This window comes from Anastrepha obliqua, chromosome 1 (genome assembly GCF_027943255.1).
Source record: "Anastrepha obliqua isolate idAnaObli1 chromosome 1, idAnaObli1_1.0, whole genome shotgun sequence".
Classification (NCBI taxonomy): domain Eukaryota; kingdom Metazoa; phylum Arthropoda; class Insecta; order Diptera; family Tephritidae; genus Anastrepha; species Anastrepha obliqua.
The window spans coordinates 21,396,755-21,417,067 of NC_072892.1; the positions used below are offsets into that span (position 1 = coordinate 21,396,755).

A 20,313-nucleotide genomic window follows, 5' to 3' on the forward strand; every position below is an offset into this window, starting at 1 on the left:
ATCACGTGGCTTATGGGCTGGAGGAACATCGGCTCATCTTTCTTCAAAGACGAGGTTGGCGCCAATATAACAGTGAGCGGCGAATGCTATCGAGCTATGATAAATGACTTCTTAATGGCGGATGCCAGAAATTGAAGCCCGTGATCTCTAAAACATTTGGTTCCTACAAGACGGCAGTGCTTGCCATACATTCCGGTGAGCAATTTATCTCTCATCTCGGACCAGCGGATTGGCCACCAAGATCGTGTGAGATCACACCTTTGGACTTTTATTTGTGGGGATATGTAAAGACTAAATGCTTTGTGAATAAACCAGCTTCGATTGAGGTATTGGAAGCCAATATTGCTAAAGTTATTCACGAGATACCGACCGAAGTATTCCATCAAATCATGCGAAATTGGTGTTTACGGATGACCGAATTACGGTGCAGTTGCGGCCAACATTTGAAAGGGATTGTCTTTAAAAAATAAATGTCATGATAAATGTCATAATAAAGATTGCCCAAACAATTTGGATTTTCGTGGTTTTCTTTCAATTTAAAATCCGATAACTCCAACTTGTACACCCTTTAGATACATATGCAATTGAGATTTCCGGATCCTAGCTCAGCGAAAGCACGTAAAAGCTATACTAACTCTATGGCATTGCCCTTCAGACAGTTGTAGTTGTAGGGATTTGATAGTGACCGCTTAAGACCCTCAACCAGAGAGTTGCGGTCGTTGCAGCTTTTCCACTCGCTTTAGATCCACTCGCGGTCGGAATGATTTTCCAACATGTCAAAGCACACGCTGAGTTGACTTAAGGCCTGTGTACAACATTAGACAGTTGCTAGTCGGCCGACTCTGCATGGAATACATTGCCAAATTCTGTGAATCTAAATTTTAATGGGTAGTTCATTGTAGAAGAGCAGTCCAATATATTTTCATTCAACTTTAAACCATTTGTGAATAGCTTTGGTGAAGCTGGGTTCATAATGTTACAATCTGTCCAATACTTCTTTGAAGATATGTGGATAGAGAGGATCTACACCTAAGCTAAGCCACTAGACTAGAGAAGTCAGAGCAAAGCTCGGACAAACTCTTAATAGTTTACCTCCTTTATTATACCTTAGCATTATTATCTGTTGATAACGATACTAAAGTGTCAAGTCCTTGAGACTCAGTGTTGTCTTAGTACTCACTAAAAGCTCCAAAACTGAGTGTGCGTTAGGATATGAAGTCCATACCGACGAAAATAGGAAAATATTTGCGTGCCTGCGTGTTTTGGAGATCACTAAGTCTCTTTGACATTCTGAAAGTAGCTGAATGGATTATTAAGAGGAGGTGGAGCGGGAAATAAATTGAAGTGACGGTCAGACTGCACTGAAGGCTCTGCAGAACGCGAAGCCAACCTCAAAGATGGCTCAAGAATGTAAGAATAAGCTTGATTCTGTTGCAAGACGGAATAAGCTTGTACTTATATGGATTCCAAGACACCGCAGTGTTCAAGGAAATGAAATTGGCGATGAATTGGCGAACCGTGGATTAGCGGTTCCCCCACAAGGACCAGAGCCAGTAATCGGAATCAGTTTCGCAGGAATCATGAATTTGATCAGCGATTATGTACCAAAAGCAAAGCGAATGCTTTGCGCCTTTATGGACAAATGGCATCAGGTGAAGATTTGCAGCACAGTGAGCATTGACTTTTATGACACTTTAGTTGAGCACTATTTCTAGCTTGAGAGAGTGCGAAATAACCGTCAGAGATAAATCAAATATTGGGTTGGGTTAGGTTTCATGTATGACTGCCATAAAAGTGGCGCAGTAGAACAAGTAGTAAAGCGCAGCGAATTAGACGGGTTGGGCACATCATAAGAATGCCCAGCGAAAGAATCCAAAAAAGGGTGTTTACTTTGCGTTCAATTAGAGGAAGAAAGAGGGGCCGAGCAAGAAGAGATGGCTTGTTGACGTAGAAGCAGACTTAAAAGCGATGAACGTTCGTAATTGGAGAAATGAGGCAAGAGAGAGACTGAATTGGAGGAGGATTATTGATGAAGCTTTGCTCCACCACAGACTCTGAAGCTAAGACAGAGAAAGAGAGGGAGAGAATGAGAAGGAGAGAGAGAGGGAGAGAGAGGGGAGAGAGAAGGAGAGGAAGAGAGAGGGGAGAGAGAGAGAAGGGGAGAGAGGGAGAGAGAGAAGGAGAGAGACGGAGAGAGAGAGGGAGAGAGATGGAGAGAGTAGAACAAGTAGCGAGGGTCCGTGGTTCAAGGTGGGTGAGGAAGGAGATGTTAAATTATGTTGTGCTTATGCAAAAATCCAGTGCTGTTTCGCACTTGTGGTATATTTATTTATAAATAGGCTTCATTTTAAAATTTTGGTACTCGTAAATAAATTCAATTAAATATGAAAAGATTTTGCAAGTCTCTTATATACACCACTAACAGCTCATCATGGCTATATATAAGAAAAGGTTATCAGATTGGCGGAACTTTTTCCAAAAGAGGTTTCCGACAGATTACGCTTGACTACTGCTAAACTAAATACATAATTTTTTCCCTATTCATTGACATTTCATCATGGAAAGATTTACGCCTCAACAACTTTTACAAATCGTTAACGAAAATCGACGCCCTGTGAAAAGTGTTCATCACGTGGCTTATGGGCTGGAGGAACATCGGCTCATCTTTCTTCAAAGACGAGGTTAGCGCCAATATAACAGTGAACGGCGAATGCTATCGAGCTATGATAAATGACTTCTTAATGGCGGATGCCAGAAATTGAAGCCCGTTATCTCTAAAACATTTGGTTCCTACAAGACGGCAGTGCTTGCCATACATTCCGGTGAGCAATTTATCTCTCGTCTCGGACCAGCGGATTGGCCACCAAGATCGTGTGAGATCACACCTTTGGACTTTTATTTGTGGGGATATGTACAGACTAAATGCTTTGTGGATAAACCAGCTTCGATTGAGGTATTGGAAGCCAATATTGCTAAAGTTATTCACGAGATACCGACCGAAGTATTCCATCAAATCATGCAAAATTGGTGTTTACGGATGACCGAATTGCGGTGCAGTTGCGGCCAACATTTGAAAGGGATTGTCTTTAAAAAATAAATGTCATGATAAATGTCATAATAAAGATTGCCCAAACAATTTGGATTTTCGTTGTTTTCTTTCAATTTAAAATCCTATAACTCCAACTTGAACACCCTTTAGATACATATGCAATTGAGATTTCCGGATCCTAGCTCAGCGAAAGCACGACATCTATGGCGTAAAAGCTATACTAACTCTACGACATTGCCCTTAAGACAGTTGTAGTTGTAGGGATTTGATAGTGACTGCTTAAGACCCTCAACCAGAGAGTTGCGGTCGTTGCAGCTTTTTCACTCGCTTTAGATCCACTCGCGGTCGGAATGATTTTCCAACATGTCAAAGCACACGCTGAGTTGACTTTAAGGCCTACCCGTGTACAACATTAGACAGTTGCTAGTCGGCCGACTCTGCATGGAATACATTGCCAAATTCTGTGAATCTAAATTTTAATGGGTAGTTCATTGTAGAAGAGCAGTCCAATATATTTTCATTCAACTTTAAACCATTTGTGAATAGCTTTGGTGAAGCTGGGTTCATAATGTTACAATCTGTCCAATACTTCTTTGAAGATATGTGGATAGAGAGGATCTACACCTAAGCTAAGCCACTAGACTAGAGAAGTCAGAGCAAAGCTCGGACAAACTCTTAATAGTTTACCTCCTTTATTATACCTTAGCATTATTATCTGTTGATAACGATACTAAAGTGTCAAGTCCTTGAGACTCAGTGTTGTCTTAATACTCACTAAAAGCTCTAAAACTGACTGTGCGTTAGGATATGAAGTCCATACCGACGAAAATAGGAAAATATTTCGGTGCCTACGTGTTTTGGAGATCACTAGGTCTCTTTGACATTCTGAAAGTAGCTGAATGGATTATTAAGAGGAGGTGGAGCGGGAAACAAATTGAAGTGACGGTCAAACTGCACTGGAGGCTCTGGAGATCGCGAAGCCAACCTCAAAGATGGCTCAAGAATGTAAGAATAAGCTTGATTCGGTTGCAAGACGGAATAAGCTTGTACTTATATGGATTCCAGGACACCGCGGTGTTCAAGGAAATGAAATTGGCGATGAATTGGCGAACCGTGGATCAGCGGTTCCCTCACAAGGACCAGAGCCAGTAATCGGAATCAGTTCCGCAGGAATCATGAATTTAATCAGCTATTATGTAGACAATTTACATAAATAGCGAGGGCCCAGTCTAGAACGCTGCAGAACTGCAAAGTGTTTTGTGGCAAGCCCGAACAGATGACTATCGAACTTTCTTTTAAAACTTGGTAGAAAAGACGTGCGGTTGATGGTCGGTATTCGTACAGGACACAACCCATGGGCTCACCATATGCCCACCATTGGAATCATGGAGGACGTGATTTGCCTGTTTTGCTTAGAGGAGGCGGATAGCACTGAGCATTTTCTCTGTGAGTGTTCTGCCTTCGCTAGAGGCTATGAATTTTAGGTTCCGATGTCATGAGAATGAGTCAAATTCGTTCTTTTAAGCTGGAGGATATTTTCAAATTTAGAAAAGAAATCTGGAAAGTTCTCACAGGAGTAGCTTCTCTGCCTCAGTCTCTATTCCATCCTATCTCTTTCTCTCTGTTAATTCTCACCTTTTCTCCTTGACTATCTATCCTTTCACTTTCACTTGTTTTAGCAGTTACCATTCTCTCGGTGCTTCTTGGGTTACCTTTTTCAAATTTCAATTTAAATTTCAAGTCTCTGTACTTAGATTTCTTATTTAGAATTTTGATTTTTCCCTCGCGAGACGAACAATTCGAATTGATGAGATAACGTGAATTGCTGCGTTTAAGGGGTTGCGGTCAAGCAATCTCGGTAAAGTTTTCAAATGAAGATATTAATGCATAAAATCAAAATTCGACGTAAAATATTTTTAGCTAAGAAGTTTGCGCGAACGTTGCTCTAATTTTACTCAAAATATACAATTAAAAAAAACTGAGGAATAAAAAATATTAACTAATCGGCATCGCACTAAAAAATAAAAAAAAAACAGTGAAACAACCGAAACAAAAATGTTATGCATTCCGAAAATCAATTCCACTACCGTTGCTGCTGCTACTGTCGCTGCTCCCCTTGCGGTTGGGCAACACACCGAGCACTCCGCCTATCGGTCGCTGTGTGCCGCCGCTCACACCGGCTGCCGCAAGCAGCAGTTGCTGCTTTTTGATAATCTTCTGATCGGGCACAAAACTCGGCGAAGACTTCTTTGCATTCTCACGTGATGGTTTCGACCCGCTGATACCGTTGCTATTGCCACTGCCACTGGCATCACTATTCATTGGACCCAACATCGGTCTAAAGGTCTCTGCCTCATAATCCAATGGTGAAATGGCCACAGCAGCGGCTAGTTTGCGTTTTTCAGCTAACGCTGCTGCGGCTGCTGCTGCCGCCGCCGCTGTGGTATCCTTCTCTTTAGGGCCCTGATAGGGCTGGAATTCTGGAAAGATTGCCTGTATCTTCTCGTAACGTTCGAAGAGCTTCGGTATGCGCGTATCGGCGAAAGAGGCAACCGTGAGTTTTTCGTGCGTTTGCAGTGGCAGCAGCGATTCTTTGATTTGTTTGGTCGCTTTAACGGGCAGCTTTGCGTAGCTCGATATCTGCGTGGACGCGGTTTTTGATGCCGCGTTCGTTGTGCTCGAACCGGGGGTCGCAAGAGCAGTCGCACCCTCCGGGTCGGATTTGACCTTAGTCCTACCACTGCCATATGCATTATTGCTTTTTGTATTGGTGTTAGCACTAGTTGTAGTTGTTGTTGTTATTTCCCCAATAACCTTGCGGCTCATCTTGTCGTCATAGCTCTGTAAACGTTCCGCCGATTGTGCTTTTATGCGCCCCCCTTGTTGTGATGGTTTTCCGTTCGACTTGCCATTTCCGTTGCCGCTTTGTTGCTGTTGTTGTGATATGCGGTAGAATTTATTCTTCGTATTTGTTGCTGTAGTCTGTTCTTTTTTGTTGGATGCAGATTTGTTACCACCACCGCCATTCCCGCTTCCCTTGCCGCTACCCTTTTCTCCAGACTTTCCCTTCCCTTTGCCGTTCTTGCCCGCCTTCCCGCTCTGCGAGCCCAATATGACACCGTAGGTCGCTGAAATCTGTTGATAACTCGGCGGTTGTGTTTGCTGTTGTTGTTTATACAGTTGTTGTTGTTGCTTTTTACTACTTCCAGTCGCGACATTCAACAGCGGATTATTTGCGCCATTCGCGGCTGTGTAAACGGACTTGTTCAATGGTGATGGTAATTTAATGGGAATTTTTACGCCCCCACCCGGCATGGTGTTGATGGCACCGACAACATTCGTCGCCAAATTGTTGTTGGCAATGTTGTTGGATGAGATGCGTGGATATTGCGGCGAGTAGATCTGATGGAGGTTCGTTGTGGTGCTCGCCGCATTCGAATTCGGCGTTGTATTCTCGGCGGAATTGGCGCGCGGCGTAGACACGGGGTCGTTGGGGTCGATAGGCTGCGTGGTACCGTAGAATATCAGCGACCACTCGCGGAGTAAGGCGTGACCTTTTGTGCAGGCCGGGCGTTTAGGACATGTGAGTTCAGTTGTTTGTTTGTATGCGAGTTATGTGTTAGTGATTGGCAATTATACGGTTGCATGAGCACAGTTACATTGAAGAGTTGAGGTTATGTTAAAGAAAACAGTTTGGTTTAGGTAATTTCGTTTGAGATTAGTTACAGATATTTGATTATTTCATATTGCCGTTATATCAATCAAACGCAGCATGTAAGTATATGAGTTGGAAAGAGAAGTGGTTAAATTACATTCAGAAATCTTAAGAGTTCATTTGAAACAGTTGAAACCAGTATATTTTGAACTAGAATATCATAGATTTGAAAGTCGTTTTACTTGGCTTTCTTGACTTACCCATATATCGACCCTCGTTGTGTATCTCCAACTGCCAGTCGCCATGCGGTGACTCACCCCAAGTATGGACGGACATAAAGGGCCATTGATTGAACCCAGAGCGAGAGACATCGTGAACACTGGAATTTAAAGAGGACAGAAAGTTATTACAAATACTCAAAAAATAGTTGAGGTGTGAAATAGAAAAAAACATGGGGATAAAATAAAAAATATATAATATTTGTCATTGAGCTTTTGAGCCCTCTGGGACAGTTTCTGGAGATTACTCTGAACGAACTAAATGATGTGTAGAATTTTATTAGAAATGCGAGTAACTCAGCAAAAAAATTGCTTAAGCGAGCTGCGCTTAATTTCCTTGCCGACTGCCAAAGTATGGAGCAAGTTGCGCTTTTTGTTATCATCTCAACTGCCGGGCAAATCGTTGCATCTCTCTTGAGTTGGTTCATGAACAGGTAAATTGAAAGCGTACACTGGGTCCATACCAAAGATATACACCGCAACACAGTATCCAGCTCTTCCAAAAAAAAAGCGGCTCTTTCCAAGAGTCCCTCAAGCAATAGATAGGTGGAATCGGGAGTCGGAGGAGAGGTTCTCTAAATCAGACAATTTATCTATTTCCTTAAAATTTCCGAATGTTGCTAGTGCTTTTAGGTAGAACTTTTTGCGATCCTGCAGGCACGCAAAATGCTTAGGAAACGCGATTTTTTGCGATGGCCGAGCCGCGATCAAGGCTCTGACGACGCCATGGTGCAAGTCCAAATTAGTCAACTTCTGTAAGCAGCAGATCAAATCTCTTGGGTGTGTCAGCATCCCCTTTACGGTTGTTAAAGGGGAATTGCAGAACAGAAGATATGGAGCTATTTCGAAAACCCTTGTCGCCGAGTACAATAAACGCAGGACGAAGAAAGTTCTGGCCATTCATTTTCGAAAGTCGTAGCTGTGTTTACTGGTCATTGGACATCCGGTACTCATGCAGTAAAGCTACGTTTATCGTTTAATCCCCTTGCAGAAGCTGTGGAGACCATTCAGAGAAGGAGACTGTTGAGCAGTTTGGCCGGGGGGATTGGCAACTAAATTGGTGTAGCGATTAAACTGGTGTATGGTGCGCATCTTCATATCTCTTCATGTGCTTCAAGAGAGACCGAATAGTCAATCGATAAAGTCTGCAGTGTGCGGGCGCTTTAAACACACTCGTCGTAGACTGTAGGGAGTTTCTATAGCCAAACTGCTGCTGATCAAACTGTAAGCATTCTGACATACGTATGGTGTTTTGAATTTATTCCGGGAATATATAAGGTGAAGTCAAAAATAAACAAGACTGGCGTCATAAAAATGTTTTTGATGGCACCATATTTTTAATGAGTTGGTGCATTGGAAGTTACATCCCTAGCTGACTTCCAATGAAAGCTTGGTGACATTCGGTTCATTGGAAGCGAAATTATTGCGCCTAAAGTCTCAGTATGTTTGTGTCATCGGCACAAAAATGAGTTTCGAAGAGAGAGCTAATATCAAATTTTGTTGTAAAATTGGTAAAACGTTTGCCGAAATATTTGAGTTGATGAAAAAAGTTTATGGCGAAAATTGTCTATCTCGTGCCAGAGTTCATGAGTACCATAGATGGTTGTGAGGACATACTGACATACATAAATGACAATGAACGTACGGGCCGCCCAAAATCAGTAATCACCGAAAACTCCGTCGAAATTGTTCGTAAATTTATCAAAAAGGAACCGAAATCACCGTCGAAATTCATGAAATTGGAGTTGCATACATAAAAAACACAAATTTATTGCATTTTAACTGATCATTTGGGCTTACGAAAGGCCCGTGCACGTTTCACTCCACACAAGTTAACTGAGGACCAAAAATTGCTCAGAATTTAACATTCGAAAGACTTCATTAAAGAGGGGAGAGAAGACGAGAACTTCCTTTACAACATTGTAACTGGTGATGAAAAGGGGATTTTCTAACATGAACTTGAAACTAAGCGTCAAAATGACGAATGGAAGATCTCAGACGAGCCACCGCCCAAAAAATCGCGTTTGGAGAAGTCAAGTCGATACTCATTTGTTTTTACGATTCCAAAGGAATTGGCCGCAAGGAGTTCGTGCCAACGGGCCAAACCGTCAATGCAATTCTCTATCTTGGCGTTTTGAAGTGTTTGTTGCATCGTATTCGACGAATTCGCCCTGAATATCGCGAAGGAGGAAGCTGACGCTTATTGCATGATAATGCACCAACTCATCTATCCACTCATGTGACTGATTTTTTGACTAGAAATCGCATTTTAACCATCAATCACTCACCGCATTCGCCTGATATGGCTGCCTGTGACTTCTACCTATTCGGAAGACTGCATTTGTCCATGAAAGGAATACGTTTTGCGTCCGTTGAGACCATCCAAAAGGGTTTTACCGGCATCCTGAAGGATATTCCGGTCAATGACTTGAAACACTCTTTCTGAAAGCTTTTAGATCACGCAAAATAGTGTATCGAGGCCAGAGGGGAGTATTTTGAATAAATAAACTCGAAGTTATCAGAACAAAGTTCCTGTCATTTCTATTTAAGATCAGTCTTGTTTATTTTGAGCTTTACCTCGTATATTCGGAATGTATTCCGGGAACTTTTTGATCAAGGTGCCCAGACACATTTTTATGCTACCTCCATGATTGAATCCTCATTTGTGTGCTACCTCTTAGCTCAAATTTTTTAGAACACATTGATAGTTTTCGAGAAAAGTGACATAATTCAAAAATACAAAATACTGAGGTGGGTCAGTTTTCTAAATAATTCACGCGCCAATTCGATCACCTGACAAAACGACACTAACGCCATCTCTCAGAATTGCTTCAAGATTCGCTTATGACGCTTTTCCAGATAAAAATATATAAACTCTGTAGTTGATTTTTGCTTTTAACGGCAAAACTCCGAATTTGAGTTAATTTTGAGTTGTGTCGCTTTTCCCGAAAACCATCGACATATCGATTTTCACTCAAGACCTGTCGATACTCGTATAACAAAATCACATAGGAAAATTAATCATTGAAAATAATGTGAATTTATTTGATTGAAATCATGTGAACAAATCCAAACCATTGCCTAGATAAGAGAAACCAAACCAATTGAAAACCAAATCTATAGAAAAATAATAAATTCGAAAAGTTAAAATTCATAATGTCTTCCGAATGCTATCAGCATCAAGAGATTCAGCAACAGCAGAAGCAGCTTCAGCTGCAGCTGCAAAATTACAGTTACCCAGCATACAATACAGATGAGCGAAGAAGAAGCAGCGATAGAGGTAATCAAGGAGTAAACAGCGCAGCTGCCGACAAATTTTATCAACAGCAAAATGATGGAGAGCCTGAGGCAGCTTTACTCCTCGCATTAACAACCACAACGGCAACAGCTGGGGCATTAACTGCCGCAGCATCAAACGCTGCGCCATCAGCGATGCCCACAGCGGCTGCCACAATCTCTGGCCCACCCACAAGGAGACCGCCGCCTGTAACCGAAAAAATTACTAATTTGCTCAATTTGGCGCAAAATTTACTGAACAGCGTGCGAGAGCAACAACAACGCCAAGGGCAGCGACGCCATTTCCGCCTACAAGGAAACACGCCATACCAACGGCCTAGCGGCGCAGCAAGGCAAGCGATACAGGCGGCGATGCAGGGTGCAAATGGCAGTGCAAACAATGCACATGAAAACCGTGCAAATAGAAATTCCAGTGCGTTACGCAGGCGAGCGAGTGCAAATGGTGAAGCTGGCGGCGGAAGTGTAATTACAAATGGCGGCGCTAACCCAACTGATGGACAACAATTGAACGCCTCACAATTTTGTAGCTGTGCTGAGTGTGTGGCGCGTCAGTTGCGCAGCGATATTGTAAATGCGAGCGCGGCAGCATCCTCCGCCAATGCAGTTGCCAGTGAGCGCTACGGCAATTCAGCTGCTACGACGACAGCGCGGCAACGGCAATACAATAGCAATTACTATAGAAATTACAACAATAAAAAACATCGGCATCACCACGTCAGCAACAGCAAAAGCGTCTGCAACAACAGCAACCGTAAGGATGGAGATAATATAAATTTTCAATGTTCAATTTGTTTGGATTCGTATTTGTTGCATCGGCCGATGGCCACTCAGTGCGGACATATATTTTGTAGGCATTGTATAATGAAGTGTGTCAACTGCCAGGGCAAGTGTCCCATGTGCAGTCGCAAATTGAATTCCAGCAATGTGTTTCGAGTGTACTTTTAAGGCTTTTTTGTTCGACGATGGAATCGAATTGTGCTCGCCTTAGCCGCCGGCGGCAATGCGATTGCAATGAACTTTTGTATTTTGAAATTCTCATTTATACATACATACACATTTCTTTGGTACATATGTGTGTGCACATGTAGGTATGCACTATGTACGAATGGTTTAATGCATGTATGTATGTATGTATGTTTGCATGCAGCTTTTGGCATGGCAGTTCTGCTTTTATACAATTCTTTTGGAATATTTTTTGTATGTTTTTTGTTACTTTTGTGCTATCTTTAGATTGTCGACTCTGCGTTTCAAGATGGATGCTGTTTTGGCAATTATTCGCAATATTCTATATATGTATGTGTGTAACTTTTTATATACATTTGAAATATATTTTTACTTGGAAAACAAACGCCCTACTGATAGTTGGTAATGGTAATGGTAATGGTTGTACGGGTAAGGCTTAAGGCCTTCATGCACTGCGACCAGATTGATCTATTGTGCACCCCTAATTATTTAAAAAAAAAAATAAATAATTGGCGCGTACACTTCTGTTAGGTGTTTGGCCGAGCTCCTCCTCCTATTTGTGGTGTGCGTGTTGATGTTGTTCCACAAATGGAGGGACCTACAGTTTCAAGCCGACTCCGAACGGCAGATATTTTTATGAGGAGCTTTTTCATGGCAGAAATACACTCGGAGGTTTGCCATTGCCTGCCGAGGGGCCACCGCTATTAGAAAAATGTTTTTATTAAATTTGCTTTCACCGAGATTCGAACCAACGACCTCTCTGTGAATTCCGAATGGTAATCACGCACCAACCCATTCGGCTACGGCGGCCGCCTACCCCTAATTATTTAATTATAATTATTTAGTATACCGAGGAATCGAACCAGCTCCTTAGGGGGGAGCAATTGTAGGTGTTCCTCCTCTAGTATGTATGAACCCAGGATTCTGTGTCTCCTGTGCCTCGCAGTTGGGGATTATAGTAAGTGTTCTATAGACTCCTCTTCATCACAGCAGAACCTGAATAATCTTGTGCTAGATAATCCTATTGTGTTAAAGTGTTTATTACAAGCAAAGTGACCTGTAAGTGCTCCACAGAGTAATCTGAGGCGCTTTTTGTCTAGGGTTAGAGCAAATTTTGCTCTTGGCATTGAAGTTCAAACAATTTTTGGAGTGATTAAGGCCGCTTGTGCTGTTCCAGTGTTCCCTGATTTTAGTGTGGATCCATTTTCTGTTTTATATTGTTTTTGTTAAAACCGAAAAATGGGGTTGGTCCAATAAATAGCCCTTCTGCCCCTTTTTTGGTTTTGAGTGGCCAGTTTGTTGAGTGCATTGTTACACTCTATTTTAAGACTTTTGACTTGAATATGAAGCTATTCAAGACTTTGAGAACCGATTTGCTGTCCGAAAGTATTTTATTGATAGTTACTGAAATACAATTTATTTCACGAACTTTAGCATCGTTATTATAATTTTCATTAAGCGTTACAACTCAGGGTTGGTTTTAGCCTCTCTATGATATTCCTCCAGGCCACTCTGTCTCTGGCTAGATATTTCCAGTTGGCTACTTCGAGCGTTCGTAGGTCTTCTTCTACGCAGTCCATAAGTTTCCTACACTTTGTGCCACATTTTTATCTCATGAGCACGCACGTTTCCCAGTTTAAGAATATATCCAATTTACAGCGTCCGGCCCTCGAAGTGTAACCAACTTCAGAACGCTCGCGCAGCTGATGCACGGACATAAACTGTCTATTAGTTGGCTAAGTACCAGTCCAGAGTATTGTTTACAAGTGCGCGGAAGCATCTTGCCGATACTAAACGCGAAAAAAGAAAATCAGTAATGGATTTCAAACGTAATAGTGTGATTGCATTATATTTGGGTGGAAAATCACAACCAGCTATTGTTCGTGAGCTGCAGCACCTTAAAGTAAATGAGTTCTTTGTTTATCGGTCCACCAATCGTTACAATGAAACTGGTAGCATCGCGTAACGCCATGGAGGTGGTAATCAAAAGACTGCAACGTCACGAGAAATGGTTCAAAACTTGAAGAAACGACTTAAGCGAGATCCCCGACGAAGGGCCAATTAAATGGCGAAAGAAGTGAACCTTTACAAGATGCAAAAGGCGCATGATCTCACACCAAAGCAGCCACAAGTCAGACTTGAGAGAGCGAGGAGTTGCTTCGCTTGACCGAAAGCGTTCAATTTCCGAACATTGTGTTTTCTGACGAGACAATTTTTAAATTGAGCAATTCGTAAACTCCCAAAACGATAGGGCTTATTTCACCGACCGTTCATACGAGAATTTGAGTTATCGATTGGCCACTCGCCACAGGTAATGGTTTGGGCCGCTGTAACCGCAGATGGACACTCTCCAATCGCTTTCATCGATCCTGGCGTCAAGGTAAATGCGAAATACTATCGGGAAAGTATTCTGGAAGCCGTGGGCAGACAAGCATTTCGGTGGCAGACCATGGACGTTTCAATAGGATTCGGCACCGTCTCACAAAGGTCGAGTGAACAAAGAATGGCTCAAAAACAACGTTCTGAACTTCATAATGTCCACACAATGGCTCTCAAATTCACCAGACGCGAATTTGATGGATTATTCTTTTTGGGCCATTTTGGAGAGCAAGGCCCGAACTAAAAGAGTCACCAGTCTTGAGGAGCTGAAAAAAGCCATTCTCCGCGAGTGGGCCAAAATACCTGCAAATCACATTCGGGTTGCTTGCGATTCGTTTCTGGACCGTCTCAAGGCCATAGTCAAGGCAAAAGTTCGTCATATCGAGCAAATGTAAGTTGATTCTTATTTTTGATTACTTTCACACATTTTTTACTTTGAATTGAATAAAAGTAATTTTCCAATCTATATTTATGGTATTGATTACACTTCGAGTGCCGGACCCTGTACCTTACGCGCTTTGATGAATTGGACAAAGTCCTCGCCACGTATAAATTCGAGTCGATATCGCTTGGTTAGTTGGTAATATGTAATCACTTCTTTCGTTTAGCCTGAGACCATATCCTGAGTATCTTTCTCTCAAAGGCTCTGAGTGATTCTTCTTCGGGTGCTGTCATGTACCACAGCTCGGAGCCACATGTAGCAATGGGTCCCACTATTGTTTTATATATACTCAGTTTGCGGCCGCCTTAGCCGAATGGGTTGATGCGTGATTACCATTCGGAATTCACAGAGAGAACGTTGGTTCGAATCTCGGTGAAACCAAAATTAATAAAAACATTTTTCTAATAGCGGTCGCCCCTCGGCAGGCAATGGCAAACCTCCGAGTGTATTTCTGCCATGAAAAAGCTCCTCATAAAAATATCTGCCGTTCGGAGTCGGCTTGAAACTGTAGGTCCCTCCATTTGTGGAACAACATCAAGACGCACACCACAAATAGGAGGAGGAGCTCGGCCAAACACCCAAAAAGGGTGTACGCGCCAATTATATATATAATATATATATATACTCAGTTTGCAAGTATCTTCGATTTAAGTGGCTGCATATGGCCAAAGTATATTTTATATGTAACAAGTATTCGGTCCTGAATGCACGCTTTAGAGCGCCTGTCGTTTATGAATCTTCAAAAGTGAATTGACTTAACTCTCTGTTGAACACCTTTTTTAGAACCTTCGGTTGGGCACATAGGTCTAGCCTTTTTTAGTCCTGTTTGTGAATCCTTTTTAAAAGGTCCATAAATCGATAGAAAATTAAATTGTAGGAAGCTGCCTTCTGGCAGTGCAAGGGTGTTTTTGGGAAAACGTGGGGTCTTTCTTCTATGGATCTACACGGCTATGATAAGACCTATTATCGCCTATGCATCAGTGGTCTGGATGAGTAGACTCTCTCTCGTGGGAGTCAGGAGAACCTTATCGAGACTAGAACGCACTGTGGCCATCTGTTGAACCGGAGCTTTTCCGACTACTTCAGGCCCGGGATTGGATGCTCTGGTTAGTCTACCACCATCTGCAGACTGAAACACAATGGGAATTGGTACGGCTCATAACCGGCATTGAACAACAGAGTAGGTAAGAACTTCGATCCAACCATCCTCGCCATGCCCCGTGACTTCATATCGTCCAGAGTCGTATTTAACAAGAGTTACAGTGTGGCTTATCTGTGGTCAAACTCAGAACATGAGCCCGCAAACGCTGTTCTCGCACTGCTTTTTCACGAATGGCTCCAGGATCGAGCACGGTTCCGTCTATGGTGTCTACGTGGAATCAAGTGGGACAAAACTACACTTGGCTCTTGGAATGCACGCATCTGTGTTTCAAGTGGAAGTGTATGCTGTTCAAGAAGTGATGAACTTTGTTGTGGAAAAACAGATGGAGGTGCAAATCTATATGTATCTGCAGCGACAGCAAAACTGCGCTGATCACGTCTTTAAACAGCGCTTCAACCCCTTCAAGGAAGTTGAGTATTGTAAATCCAGGTTAAACAATGACGGCAGACATAATTTCCTGATGCTAGCATGGGTCTCGGGACACGTAGGTATCGCGGGTAACGAGATCTGTGACTCTTTAGTTAGAATAGGCTCTGAGGCCAACTTCCTTTGCCCGGAGCCTGTTCTGCCACTCCCTTCTGCAGCCATCAAAGCCACGGTTAGCAAACGGGGTATTCTAATTCACAAGCGAGTTTGGCAGGCTGAGAGAGGTTGCAGTTGGACAAAACTGATGTTAGCTTTCATGTCCGATCGACTGTCGTAGTTCCTCCTGTCACTGTAGACAGCTGGTTGGACTGATGACGGGCCACTTTCTGTGGGCAAAGCATATGGAAAAGGTGGGCATCTCAGTCAGTGCACTCTATAAATGTAGTCGTCAACCCGTTAACCGCTGTCCGTTGCAATTCTGTTCGCCGTCAATGTTTTGAAAGGGCCAAGTGGATACCGATTAGGCTTTTTAGTCTTCACTTTCGTTCTAATTGACGCCAATTAGAAATATCGAGTTGGAGTGCTTTAGAATTGGGCGACTGAAAATTGGTAAAACAATTGAAAAAAAGGTTTGGACTCACCGTGATGTAAGTAAAGTAACTTTGGTGCCTGCCGGTGACTTCAGATTCAGTTGAATGTCACCGCGACGTTGTGATGTTAATGTGATTTTCGCCTGAACATGTTCCAGATAATTGACGGATGAGCAGTGTTTCACAGTTAACTGTAATGTGATATAACTTCTGGGTGGAATGACTCTGTAAGAAGAAGAATAGGAACAAAATAATTCAATGCCATTTACTGCTTATGCAAAACTTTAAAAATAGCGTTCGTTTAGTTGCTCGGATAATTTATTTTTGGAAACCTTTAACTTAAATTTTTTTACTACTTACTTGTCCACATGTGGCGCATTTATCTCGCAACGCTGCTGCTCGGGCACAGTTTTCCAATTACGCGCCACTTTCACCATAGCAGCCGCATCCATTAGACCATAACCAAATGAGTGACTAATACGCCGGCCGATACCATTCTTCGACCATGTTGGATCCCGTAAATTTGCCGGTTTCGCTGTACGCACCACAATGTGTTGCAAGTCACGCCACGTTAAATTCGTATTCGATTCGAGCACCAACGCAGCTATACCGGCTGCCAATGGCGCCGACGCCGAGGTACCCGTATGCGAGACCGTACACGAGTGATGCAAGTCTGTCGTCACCACCTGCTTCTCACTCTGGCCGCCACTACTGTACGTAGTCGCCAATGTGGAACTGCATTTCTCCGAATACCAGGGTACATGACCCTCTTCGGTGGCACTAGATATTGACAGTGTCCAAATGGAGTTCGTATAGCCGTCACAATTGCAGTTGTCAAACTCCCGCCCGCCATTGCCCGAAGCCCAAATAAAAATGCTACCCTTGCCTTGACGTCCTTTCGTCACACCCTCGATAAAGGCGCGTTGCGCCAATTCGCCAGGACCATCGACGGTTTTACCATCATCGTCCGGCCCCCATGACGCGCTATAGATGTCGATGTGTTGCGGATTGAGCGACAGGGAGCGCGCTTCGACGGCGTCCGTCACATCGCCATCCAACATTCGGACACCGCCAACACTGGCGCCAAATGCAATACCAACTGCACAGATTGAGTTATTGGCGGTGGCGGCCACTTCACCAGCGCAACGCGTACCATGACGATTCGAATCGGTCATGTCATAGTGTGGCATCGGATCATTGTCGTGGCTGTTGACATCATAGGAAGCGTCGGGATCCTAATGAGTTAAATTAAATATTTAAAATTTAAGTTATTAATTGAATGCGGAATTTGATGGGGATTTAGGACTTACATAGTTGTGCTCGATATCGGGATGATCCGATTCTAGACCATCGTCGAGTATTGTCACCACAATACCTTTGCCGGTGATGCCCGCCTGCCAAGCAGGCACCACATTCATATCCAAGCCGCCGCCGCGGTTCTAGTTAAAAATCAAAGCGTAAGTAAATAGTGAAGAAATATTTTTGCTTATGAAAATTACTAACCAGATACCACATTTGCGCCCATTTCGGGTCGTTTAAAGGAACTGTATCCACCTGTGAAAGCGCACGCGACGATGTTCGTGACGGCCGCATGCGTATATAGTCACGTTTCCGACGTGACTTGGCCTGCTGTTGCTTGGCCCAATGTACCCGCTCGTCATTATCCAAGCGCGTCTGATGCGGCACCGAGGGCGTCAGTGAACGCTTGGAGACTGTGTGATGTGAAAAATGGTAGTGATCATCGAAAATCTGGAAATAGCATTAAATATGAAAATAATTAGGAAAAAGTACTCCAGTGCTTTTAGGATAGGCATTTTTTTAATATTGAAAAACTTGGCAATCAAATTTTAAAAAGAAATTGGCAGCGAAGAAAAACGAAAAATTAGAAAAATTTTAGAAAATTAAAAATAAAAATGTCGAGCGCTTGGTATAGTATCTTAGAAAAAATTCGACTTAAACTCCTCAATGTTAAGTCGCTATCGCGCGTTACGGACTCCTCCAAGTTCACAATCACGCAGAATCTGCTAATCCGACCGAATTTTGGCGATGCATTCAAATCGTATCTTGTGAAGATGGCCGTAGCTATTCTATTTTCGCAATACAAGCGTAAGTGTCGCATACGCAGAAGAATGAACGACTGATTGTCATCTTTCCACTCGATTTTAGAACCACGTCGTTTAGTTTGTACTGCAAAAGCCGAAGAGCAAGCCAAAAAGGAAGCCGAACAGTCGCCCAAATATCACAAAAAGGAGTCGAAGCAGTGGTCACCGGATTCCGAGTTTATGAAGCAATTTCAAGGCTGCTACATAGGCGATCAAGCGCCACGTTTTGCCCATTGGAAAGGCCAAATCCCCATACCTGTAGATCGTTCCTTTCGCACAAAGTTTATCAACTTTGGACCTGCCCATCCAGCTGCACATGGCGTCCTACGCATGGTTCTGCAGCTGGACAACGAGACTGTACTGTCCGCCGATCCACACATCGGGCTGCTACATCGCGGCACAGAGAAGCTTATCGAACATAAAACATACATACAAAATCTGCCCTACTTCGATCGTCTGGACTACGTGTCCTGTATGTCAAATGAACTTTGCTATTGTTTGGCTATCGAGAAGTTACTGGGGTTGCAGGTACCGAAGCGTGCGAAGTACATACGCACAATGTTTTCAGAAATTATGCGGCTAACCAATCACACAGTCGCTTGTTCCACGGCCGTCTTGGATTGCGGCGGCATCACACCATTATTCTGGATGTTTGAGGAACGCGAGAAATTGTATGAGTTTTGCGAGCGCGCCTCAGGTGCACGTTTGCATTCCGCCTATATACGGCCAGGTGGTGTCGCCTTCGATTTGCCGCTTGGCTTCTGCGATGATCTGTTTGACTTCATTTGCCGCTTTAAACATCGCATCGACGAATTTGAAGATCTCATTACAGACAATCGCATTTGGCGCATGCGTAACATCGGCATTGGATGCATCTCAGCGCATGATGCCATGAACTATGGCTGCTCGGGTGCAGTGTTGCGTGCTACAGGTGTGAAGTGGGATTTGCGCAAGACGCAGCCATACGACGCATACCCGGAGGTTGAATTCGAAGTACCTGTGGGTACTCATGGCGACTCCTATGACCGTTACTTGTGCCGCATACGTGAGATGCGGGAAGCTTGCGTTATTATCAATCAGTGCCTTAATCAGATGCCGGCTGGCGAGATAAAAGCGGACGACTATAAGGTATGTCCGCCGCGGAGAATCGTTATGAAGCAGGGCATGGAGGAGTTGATACATCACTTCAAGTTTTTCACGCAAGGGTTTGCAGTGCCACCGGGACAGACTTATACAGCTGTCGAATCGCCAAAGGGAGAATTTGGTGTGTATTTGGTGTCGGACGGTACAGCGAAGCCGTATCGCTGTAAAATTCGTGCTGCCAGTTACCCACATCTGGCTCTAATGAATAAATTGACCTTCAAGCATTTGCTGGCCGATGCCGTTGCCATTATTGGTTCGCTAGATATAGTCTTTGGCGAAATTGATCGTTAAATGAAGGTGAAGAGCAGGGAATAAGTGTTGCCGAACTGGAGGTGGAAAACTAAAAAGCTTGCGAGGGGGGAAAATAAACTTGAAATAGCAGCAAAGCAACAGCAATATTGATACCTGAGAATTTCAAATTAATGGCACAAGAAATGCAATAATAATAAACCTAACCAGAACGATTACATACAAATAAAATTATTTACAAAATTCAAAGATCTCTTATCTACTCGAAAGATGTGGGTAAAACATTTAATAATTTGATTCAAGACTATGTCGCACCAAGACTCGACTCTTCATGAAACAGAAAAAGTGTGCTTCGCCCCTTGGCAAAAAAGAAAAAAAAAAATGATAAAAAAAAAAATAATAATAAAAATAAAAAAATACAAAAAAAAAAAACAAATACAGAAAAAAAAAACACAAAAATACAAAGACAAAAACCAAAAAAAAAAATACAAAAAAAATTAAAAAAAATGTTTTTTCTAAATTTTCATCCTAAAGTTGCATTAAACTTTTAATTCAATTTTTTTTTCTTCCTCTTCCATTCATTTTTCACCTCTCTCTTATGTACTCATATCTCAAATGGGGGTCCACTCCTTTTAAGT

General features: G+C 42.9%; 3 protein-coding genes across 3 annotated transcripts in view; 2 read left to right on the forward strand and 1 right to left on the reverse strand.

Moving 5' to 3' along the window:
* Window positions 1-17,995, reverse strand: part of LOC129243392 (furin-like protease 1) — an 80,703-nt gene extending 62,708 nt beyond the window's left edge. The window contains exons 1-7 of the mRNA XM_054880406.1: window positions 17,981-17,995; window positions 17,685-17,930; window positions 17,492-17,620; window positions 16,542-17,416; window positions 16,233-16,406; window positions 6,965-7,083; window positions 5,137-6,603 (exon numbers count right to left, since the gene is read on the reverse strand). Of these exons, the coding sequence (XP_054736381.1) occupies window positions 5,137-6,603; window positions 6,965-7,083; window positions 16,233-16,406; window positions 16,542-17,416; window positions 17,492-17,620; window positions 17,685-17,930; window positions 17,981-17,995 (3,025 nt within the window). The remainder of the gene's footprint in view (window positions 1-5,136; window positions 6,604-6,964; window positions 7,084-16,232; window positions 16,407-16,541; window positions 17,417-17,491; window positions 17,621-17,684; window positions 17,931-17,980) is intronic.
* On the forward strand, window positions 9,953-11,627 carry LOC129246216 (uncharacterized). Its single transcript, XM_054884842.1, has one exon. It carries the CDS (start codon window positions 10,139-10,141, stop codon window positions 11,222-11,224), a length of 1,086 nt encoding a protein of 361 aa, XP_054740817.1. The 5' UTR covers window positions 9,953-10,138; the 3' UTR covers window positions 11,225-11,627.
* A 40-nt stretch (window positions 17,996-18,035) lies between the features above and the next one.
* Window positions 18,036-19,995, forward strand: LOC129246214 (NADH-ubiquinone oxidoreductase 49 kDa subunit). Its single transcript, XM_054884826.1, has 2 exons — window positions 18,036-18,287; window positions 18,348-19,995. Exons 1-2 carry the CDS (start codon window positions 18,095-18,097, stop codon window positions 19,715-19,717), a joined length of 1,563 nt encoding a protein of 520 aa, XP_054740801.1. The 5' UTR covers window positions 18,036-18,094; the 3' UTR covers window positions 19,718-19,995.
* Window positions 19,996-20,313: the final 318 nt, after the last annotated feature.

Bases quoted from the DNA above. Each gene is read 5' to 3' on its own strand.
- LOC129246216 (XM_054884842.1), top strand. From the start codon at position 10,139: ATGTCTTCCGAATGCTATCAGCATCAAGAGATTCAGCAACAGCAGAAG.
- LOC129246214 (XM_054884826.1), top strand. From the start codon at position 18,095: ATGTCGAGCGCTTGGTATAGTATCTTAGAAAAAATTCGACTTAAACTC. The intron at 18,288-18,347 runs GTAAGTGTCGCA...ACTCGATTTTAG, and splicing joins TCTATTTTCGCAATACAAGC to AACCACGTCGTTTAGTTTGT.